Here is a 10,369-nt window from a genome sequence, read left to right on the forward strand (position 1 = left end):
GTTTAGCGCACAAGACTATGATGTGTGACAAAGTAATTGAATTGAATTGAAAACACAATTCCCAAGTCATCTTGAACAACTTTGTATGTTTCCTGCTTTGGATTTTTATTTTTGCCATAAATGAGAAGACTTTTCACACAAGTAGTAAACCGAAAACAGTAACGGCAGTCATGTTGCTTTCCTTGCTAGTTAGGGCACCCCTTCACCAGCCCAAAAAGAAGCAGAAACAGCACAAAGCTCAACCAATTCGCCTCGTCCACAAGGGCCCTCTGTAAAGTCAAATGGTGAGGTAAATCAGTGACATTGCTCGATATTAAAAGATGGAGAGTAGAATGTATCGGCTTCATCTTGTAGTTTTGACAAGTGGTCTAGAATGAAGTATTTCATGTCTCTCAAGTTGTGATATAGAAAAGTTGTCAAATCATTTTTCTTGCTCTAGATTCCCATAGGCCAATGTATTATTATTATTATTATTATTATTATTAATTGAAAACGTTAACTTTGTCGGTTCACCGCACTATTGCCTGTATTCGAAATTGCATTGAAATCATTTAGCTTATTCGAATATGTACGAAGTACATAAGTTCAAACAACCAGCATCATTTGAAGCAAGTCATAAAATATATGTCTTCTGCCTTCAAAATAACGTCTCGTTCATTGAGTTTGATATCTCTGTCCAGCAAGCGATCTCACAATAAACACCTTCTAATTTGTGTGCAGTATTATTGTGACGAACTCTGCACTAATTTCACGGCACATCATTTTAATGTGCCGTGATAAAGTTTACCCTGACAAAGAGCAACTTGACCCAAAATTTCAGCTAACTTAAAACCTCACGTTTTAGGAATTACCATGTCTCTGTAAAGAACAGTGAGGTATACAATCAGATATTTTTTTTCGATACTGTGCTTACAGTTGTGTACTGTAACGATATGGAGCCTTATAAAGAAATTCGAATGGCATAGACAACCGCAGCAGTGACATTTATTGAGGGAGTAAACATATCTGCATTAAAACAAAGAAAGTGTCGTTTATGCACGTGTACGTCGATATATGTTCAACGTGGTTAGGATATATGACATGTGTTGTTAACCTTTCATCTCCATTCGGAGACATGAAATTAGACGACCAGCAGATTATATTTTAAACATGAGAACAATGGTTAGAATGAAAAGAAGAACAATATATATATGTAATTTTAGCTTTAGACTATAGAGATAGTAAAGTGATTACCCTCTACTCTTGCTTTTGAAAACCATGAAAGGTATGTTACTGCACGTTAAGGATCAAATTTCCAGCACTTTCATTACATCATCTCATCAGTCACGCAATATGATTCCTCTGCAAAAAAAAGTAACTCAATACACACAATAGGGTGATCCACCAACTAAAGTCACGCTTTACTAGACTTTGTTCTATTTCTGTGCATATTTATCCTTATGATGAGGAAATGTAAGGGCTGCATTAAAATCAAAGTAATTTTGAGAGGTGTCAATTCGTATCAATTTATTTTCAACTGTTTAAAGGCTATAGACGACAAACAATTCATAATGTTGTCTAAGGTAAATTAACCGTAATATCCGTATCCAATGCCGCCGACACCGTAGCCAAGACCAGCACCATAACCTCCCCATCCTCCGAGACCGTATCCTCCGTAACCTCCAAGACCGTATCCTCCCAAGCCTCCAAGACCGTATCCTCCGTAACCTCCAAGACCGTATCTTCCCAAGCCTCCAAGACCGTATCCTCCGTAACCTCCAAGACCATAGCCAACAACAGGGTGAGTGGCGATGGCGATTTTGTTGTTGTTCTGGCTGCTCACTCCGGTGATTCCTACAGCTAGAATTCAAGAGAAACATCATGATTGGGTCATTTTTTATACCAATAGATATTGAATTCAAGTTATAAAGAAAGTAGTACAGTTTGTCAAATTAAATATTGAAACCTACACATTTGTATCAACATAAAACTAGATTCTAATATTAATATTTCTTGTATTTTTAACTTAGATATGGTACATAACTTTTTACAAACTGTTTACTATATTCGATAGTCATATGTTTCATTTTGAACACGTACGTTCATAAGTTCACATTACAAACTCATCATAACTGAACATAACACAACACGTAAGTTCATAAATTCACATTACAAACTCATCATAACTCAACATAACACAACATTGTGACTATTGTGCTCGTCACAATATAATCCCCTCTCTTAGGAAAAATTTTCTGAGTGAGACAATTATCAATATACATTAAATTGTCGAACAATAAGAAAATTTACAATAAAAAGGGCACGATTACACAGTGCTTTCTACAAACAATAACGCAATACAATATTTGCGTTCAAGCATGCCATTCATACATAATTTAGGCAATTTTCTTTGTCATATTCTCTTTATACAAAGAAGCAAAATTTATGACTTTCATAAATATACACCAATATTTCATTGAGAACAAAGAAAATAAATACAACATTATACACAAAAATCATTTGGGTTACTCATTTTTTTCTTTCAATAGCTCTCTTCTCTTTTCTTCTGTACAATTAAAAAGTTTAAGATTTGTTAAGTTCTGCTTTTGTTCCTTTGCTGGCGTCGACAATGATATTAAATGTGCTTGGTTATTCTTAACTTCCTTGACTTGATAAGGACCAACATACAAGCTGAAAAATTTGTGAATGCTATCACTAATAGCTTTTAAGATGGTTTCTAACAAGAACCAGGTCACCAGATTTTATCGGATGCTTAGGTTCATTAAAATCCCTTTTAATCTTTTGGTTTTTCTGTTTTATATTTGCTTCAGCCATTATACACTTTGTCTTCCAGGGTAAATGTTTCAAGTCATCTGTCCAACTTATTTTGTCTATTATTTCATCGTGATAATCAACATGCATAAAAAGTTCAGATGGTGTGAAACCGGTTGTTTCCGATTTTGAATTATTCAATAGATGAACTAATATATCATACATTTCATCAGTAGCAATCAACAAACTATTAACTTCACAAATATATCATACATTTCATCAGTAGCAATCAACAAACTATTATCAGCTAAAGTAGCTTTAAGATCGGTTTCTGATGCTAAGTAGTTTTCATCCTCTTCTTCCTCAGAATTCTTATAAAATGTTACAAAGTTACTTTGAAGAGAACATGAAGGGAATGTGTCAGTCGTTTCTAAAACATAATTAGATTGAACTCCCTTATCACTTGATAATGTGATGTTTTGCTTCTTGAAATCAATTATTGCTCCGAAGCGCCAAAGAAATGGCAATCCTAATATTACTTCAGCATGTAACTGTTTAATAACATATAACTCTATATGAAAGTGCTCTGAAGCTATTATTAAACTAATATTCTTAGAACCAATAACTCTAAATCTTTTGTCACCAGCAAAAGAAAATAATTTAACATTATCCACTGAATCTAATCTAGCAGTAGGAATAATAGTTTTCAATTTTAACCAAGTTGCATAATCCATTAAATTTGCTTGACTCCCACAATCAATAATACAGTTAATGGTTAAGTCACAAATTTGACCTGGCAACACAATAACTCTTCTGTTTGAAACAAGAACACCGTCATTGTCCATTACCCATTCTGGTTCAGCTTCATACCAATCGAGTACAAAGTTTATAGTAAGAACTTCCTTTTCCGAATGGTTGGGAACAATAGATGTCTTGCTCTGATAATTGAGATTATCTTCAATTGATGTTGGAGTATAGTGATGAATATGCTCCTTGTAATTAACTGTACAGAGGAACCGGAGCTCATTACTCTGCCTTACATGTTTAAGGATGAATGTTCACTTGTATTAGCAGTCGTTCCTGTTAAATTGCACACTCCAGTACTCGAAGGTACTTGACTTTGGGTCACGGTACTGCTAGTCCCAGGTTGTGGTAACAAATTGGAATTATTACCATACCATAAAGAGTTATTCGCTGGATATATACTTGGCTGAGTTACTGTAGTACTGCAAGAAGTAAATGGTGTAGTCCAGGGAGAGAATATCCACGATTGAGTAGGATATTGCACCATGGAATTTAAATGATTTGCATTCCACTGAGGTAAAGGTACAGATGGATTCACCTGCATACTCTGCGAAGGCCTTAACCACGGTTCAGCTAAAGAAGGTTGAGATTGTTGTTTAGATTGTTCAGTGTTGCTTCGTACTGTGTTCCAATTACATCTACCCCGTTGATTTCTTACTGGACGTCTGTTATAACCACTTTGTGTATTTGGTTGAACACTATTCGGAGATGAAAAGCCTTCATCCGTTCGTAAAGTATTTTGGATCTGTTGATTTGAGCATGGATTTGATTGCTGAACGTTGCTCGAAAATCTACTTGCACCACCAATTGTTGTAGGTTCGGCATTTTGGGAAGATGTAAAATTCCTGGTCTTACGAAAATCTTGCGTTTTGACAGAAACTTGTCCAACATTGAATGATTGTTTGGATTTGTTGTTCAGATATTTGGCTGTCTTATTTCTTCTCATAAATTCTTCCTGGTCCTCTGGAACTCTAAAAGATTTGTTTTTTCCCGAATGAACCAAATCAATTCTGTCTAAAATAGATATCAGTCTGTCCATACTTGGTATGTCATGACATGACACATATTCTGACACATTTCTCGGTATTTGTCGCAACACTAACTGAATCATATCAGATTCAGATGGGTCTTCTTCCAAATTTGAATAGGCAGAATAGAGTTTTAATGCAAAAGTAGCTAAGTTTTCATCAACATTAGGATCATATTTTCTTGTTCGTAGAGCTGCCAATTGTGCTTGTACTACTTGTTCAGAAGCATAATGATGCAAAAACTTTCCTACGAAATCCTGAAAACATGAAAATCTCTTCTTATGAGAATTATACCATAACAATGCCTTGCCGTAAAAACACTTGTATATACTATTCAACCTGTATTCCTCCGGAACTCCCATTAGATTGAATGTTGAAACTAACTGATCAATATAGTCTCTAGGACTTTGTTTCTCTAAATTTCCCCCGAACTTTGGGAGTAGGTTCAAGTCACTCACTTTTAATATGCGTTGCATAGTCTCATTACAGCCAGTTACTATTGCTTGTGAAGGACGGTTATTCAACGAAGTCATCGAATTCTGAATACGAGGTGTCATTGGGTCAAACGGTACTGTAGTTACTACTGTGCTATCCTGATTATTCGGACTTATGAAGTGTACATTACTTCTGGCAGTACCAAAACCTGTGCCGCGATTATATGTAGCATTAATTCGTTCAGAATTATTGTCTAACACACAACTATTTCTGCAAACTGTTAATGGGCAGGAATTGGTATGAATGCTACAGTTAATAGAATCCGTAGTCATAGCATTTGTTGAACAGCCCGATAAACAAGCATGGACATTGCTAGTACAATTGTCAGGCGAGTTGTGAACAGAACCGGTGTTAAATTGCCCTTGTAATGAATTATCACAACCGCATATATCTCGTGTGACATATGAATTAGTGCAAGAAGCATTTGTACAGTGTTTAGAATTAACATTATTGATGGCCTGATAACGCTCCCTAACTAATCTGCTTCTCTTCGTTCTCTTGCCCTTGTACATTTGCTTTACATGCGTAGTATTCGAATCTTCACTCCCAAAATCTGTTACATCTCTATCGGATGAAGTTTCGTTTGTATTTTTGCCTTTAAAAGAAACAAATTTCTTCTTTCTCTTAACATGGTTTCTAGTTAAAGCTGTTATTGGAGTAGTTTGTGCAGTGTGAGAATTTACATCGACTTGATTGGCTTCAGACACGTCAGATATTTTTTCAACGGTTGGTGCATTATCATTCTCAGGAGCTAACACTTTTGTACTACTAATGTGCCCTATTTTAGTTTTAATTACACCAATCTCATCTTCTAAGCGAGAAATAGATACTTGTTGTTCATTTAGTGTAATTTTAACAGCACTTATATTGCAGGCTTGTTCTTCCGCTTGTGACGTTAGTTCGACGAGATGTTCCTGATGAGAAGAAGTCTTTGCAATAAGTGATTCTATATTAGACTGCACACCACTTAATTCCTCTTTAACCTCATTTTTAAGGGCGTTAGTATTTATTTTGCAAGCATCAGCCACCTGTTTTATTTCTTCTCGGAGTTCAGCGCGAAACGTAACAAGAGACTGATTGAAACTTTCTGAAAGAGTCGCTGTTATTAACTCCTGACTTTCAGAAAACTTTTTCATTTGATCAGTGAGTTGCTGTTTCATATGCTCTTGGCTGTCTGTCAGCTGTTGTTTCATCTGTTCTTGGGTGTCTGTAAGCTGCTGTTTCATCTGCGCTTGGCTGTCTGTAAGCTGTTTCATCTGTGCTTGGCTGTCTGTAAGCTGCTGTTTCATCTGCGCTTGGCTGTCTGTAAGCTGCTGTTTCATCTGCTATTGACTTTCTGTAAACTGTAACTGAACGTCATCCATTTTATGAATTATTGTCTCCAATAATGCATTGAAACTAGTATCTTTATTGTATTCAGTCCCATGCTGGCTAAACATCGGATCGCATACTTTGCACAAGTACTGATCAAATGTATCAGAATTACTGGAATGTAACGTTGCTAACTGTAGACATTTATGGTGATATAACTTTCCACATTTGCGACAAGTTATACACTTAGCATTCTTATCTGGATCCTTACAACAACCCAAATTTTCAACATTGATTTCCGCATTGTCAGAAATCAAGCTTTCATCGATAGTTTGTCCTTTTCGTGTTGATCTTTTCCCTTTATCTGTCATTATTTAACTATATTATTAAGAAAAACGCATAGCTAAACACTTACTAATTCGAATCCTGGAAACTGGGTCGCCAAATTATTGAAACCTACACATTTGTATCAACATAAAACTAGATTCCAATATTAATATTTCTTGTATTTTTAACTTAGATATGGTACATAACTTTTTACAAACTGTTTACTATATTCGATAGTCATATGTTTCATTTTGAACAGTACGTTCATAAGTTCACATTACAAACTCATCATAACTGAACATAACACAACACGTAAGTTCATAAATTCACATTACAAACTCATCATAACTCAACATAACACAACATTGTGACTATTGTGCTCGTCACAATATACATTTCTGTAAACTGTTCGAACTCACATGAGGTGATAATTTTGCTAAAATAAAATAAATTAGAATTTGCTATAGCTGAAGAGCGACTTTGAAAAGGAATTTAAAATATAATCAACTAGTTCAATTAATTCATTTCCAAAATATGTTATGAATCAACAAGGAACTAATCTCCTTCCCTTTTCTACAAGTTATGCCTTTAAAAATATTAAAAGTATATAGATTCTTCTGAATAATACAGGGTTAGTCAAAATTATGTTAACATTAATGGATTGGTTTCTTCCATTTAATTGTTAACATAATTTTTTCTAACCCTGTATATTCTATAAGATGTATTATTTGGTTGTTATTATCTTAATTATCCACGCAACTTCTAGTGTGAACTAAAAGTCAATTGAATGTATACTCACCATAGGTTGATCCAATGATCATCATCAAAACAACGGCGAAGATGGGCATCTGCAAACGAGAAGACGATATGTTTATAAAGTTCGTACACTTACTCTATAAGTAAATATAATAGGCCATGTATTTAATAAAAACGAGAAAATCTCCATTTCTTCCAAATCTTTCAAGATTTGTATTTTTCAAAATACCCTCTTAATTTATCGTTTGATAATAGTTGAAATTGTAATGTGCATTTTAAGAGCGTGTTGCTAATAAGAAATTTAGTTTCTTTCCTGGAGACAAAATATGTTATGCACTCCCGCAAATTTAAACGAGAAGGTTTGGAAGGTTCATTATTAATCAAATGTAATTCACTAAGCTAAAACGGAACAGGTCGCAGGGATATTTTGAGAGGGAACAAACTTATCTAATGTAACCTAAATGATTTCTTCAAAATGTATTTTTAGGTAGAAGTTCATTCCACGTATTATTAAAATTTTCAGATCTATTGTGATGGAGTGGTAAGTGAGACATATTGATCGACAGAGAGATAATGACCTTTTCGGGCGTTGGTGTTGTATAGATTAATGAAATTCATCATCTTCTTTTCATAGTGTTATTGTAAGGAAACAAATGATACAATATACCTAGGTAGCTATTTTTAATTTTAAATTATATGAATTTTGTCTTATGTCGGATATTCCATACTATATAAGATAATTCTTTGTGTGTGTGTGTGTGTGTGTGTGTAGTGCAGTGTAGGAAGACTTTGAACGATCACTGACTATAGATAGCCAAACTAGAATATTACATACTTTAATACACGTTCACAAACAACACTTACCACGCTCTTGAAGACCATTTTTTCTCTTTGTTGTTGAACTAGTTAGTGATGAAAAAATGTACTGAGACTCCATATATACCAATGTAGTCAGGAAGTTGACCGCTGGAAGAAATCGCAGTTTGTCCTTGGCCTTTCATTCCTCTCCAGAAATCGCTTCCCGCCTTGCTGATTTCGCCATACGGATATTGTTACATGCAAGAATAACTACACCATTGGAGAGAGATTTGTTGGAAAATTTCATAATAATAACCGATGGCCCTACAGCCCTCGAAGGGCCTTTGCCTATGTCCCGACTGCCAGTCTCCCTCCCACAATCCTACTTAGAGGTGTGGAGATCTTCAAATTTCATAACAACAGTTATAAAAACATAAATGAAGACTCTTGTAATTAAGAATATTTTACACTAAATTTTTGTAATTTTCTATCAGCTTAGATCCTTTATATTAATTTTTGTGAAATAGACAAGAGAACAATCCAAATGTTGCCATTGAAATCAATCAGAGAACATCTGACATAGTTATTTATCCGTACCACTACATGGATATGTTGCAACCTTCTTAACTATTATTTTCTGTAGGATACCCTACCTTTCTTGTCCTACTGCTACATCATTATTCAGTGTTTTTTCTTTACAAGCAAAAATAATTATTTTTATCTTGGAATAATATACGTTTGCCTTTCTCTCAAAACGAGACTCTTAATTTCGTATTCTGGGGAGGTTATGAATGTATCATTGAGCCCCTCCTATTGCATCAGATTATTACAACAAATCTTGGGGGGTTCGCCCGCAAAATATATTGCAAAAAAAACCCTAGTAGTGGAAACGTATTGGTTCTAAGTACTCCTTGTAGGTATGCCTATTATTTAATCTCAGTTGTGACATATTTTGATGATATTTTTATGGATTTTTTTGTGTTCGACGATGTTCTAGCCCTATTTTTTGCTCATTCTCATTTTTGGAGCCTCTTCTTTGTAGGTATGCCATGATCTTGCGTGATATAACTTAACCTATTCACTTTTTTTACAGCCTTTTATTGGTTAAAATAACCTACAAAGTGTAAAAATGGTTGTTTCTATGTTATCCTTGTAGGTGGGCCTAGTATTTAACCTCAGTTGTGACATATTTTGATGATTTTGATGATTATTTTATGAATTTTTATAGCATTTGACGATGTTCTAGCCCTATTTTTTGCTCAATCTTATTTTAGGGCCTTATTTTTGTAGGTGGGGCCCTCAACGTAAACGCCTACGATGTATTTCGGGGGGCCTTATTTTTTTTGTAGGTGGGGCCCCTCAGCGTAAACGGCTACGATGTATTTTTTTATTATGTGTGAGCCCCCCCTTTTCACGATGTATGTCGTGGAATTGGTTCAATGCACCCCCCACAATTTTTGAGGGGCCACAGTGGGGGCTCGCAGTGTTGCCAACTTACTCCACAAAAATTTCACCATATGATATTTCACAGGCGAAGCTAACCTACAAATAGAAAGGGGGGCTCGCAGTTATAGAACTCGTCGAGCAATAGCAGATAAAGCAAGAATTGTTTTCCTACAGCCCATAGTTTATGAATTACAAAACATCTTAGAAATTACATAGCTCAATTAGGAGCCAAGAAAATTAATGTCCTAGAAAACGTCTTAAGATATTTGTCTTAAAAAATTTTCTTGACAGACCGGAAGTAACATCTTGACAGACCGGAAGTCGACTTTCTTAGAGATTAAGATATTTGTCTTAAAACATTTTTATAAGACGTTGAGTATCTCGACTCCTATGGGAGCTAGAACCATGTAACTTTGGTCAATGTATATACTAGTGTTTTTCCAACATGTTCACCCACCTTAAAATCTTCACAGATAAAAAAAAGTAAAGGTTCCCCTGTGCACATGTATAAAATTTAAACTCCAACCCATCAACATTCCCATTATCATACTGATTTTTTACCTTCCCAAAGCTTTTTTAGCACTCCATTCACACACCTCCACTCTAGACCTCATGGTAAGTGAATTGGGAAATAAAATTCAGTCAGTTTTTTC

At 35.0% G+C, this 10,369-nt stretch overlaps 1 protein-coding gene across 1 annotated transcript; it reads right to left on the reverse strand.

Annotated features, from left to right (window-relative positions):
* Window positions 1-1,496: 1,496 nt before the first annotated feature.
* LOC145988864 (uncharacterized) lies at window positions 1,497-8,354 on the reverse strand. Its single transcript, XM_083124122.1, has 3 exons — window positions 8,337-8,354; window positions 7,516-7,564; window positions 1,497-1,839 (listed from the first exon to the last, which is right to left on the reverse strand). The coding sequence occupies exons 1-3, from the start codon at window positions 8,352-8,354 to the stop codon at window positions 1,568-1,570; spliced, it is 339 nt and encodes a 112-aa protein (XP_082980248.1). The 3' UTR covers window positions 1,497-1,567.
* Between the last annotated feature and the right edge of the window lie 2,015 nt (window positions 8,355-10,369).

This window comes from Lepisma saccharinum, chromosome 1, assembly GCF_977018435.1.
Source record: "Lepisma saccharinum chromosome 1, izLepSacc3.1, whole genome shotgun sequence".
Lineage (NCBI taxonomy): Eukaryota > Metazoa > Arthropoda > Insecta > Zygentoma > Lepismatidae > Lepisma > Lepisma saccharinum.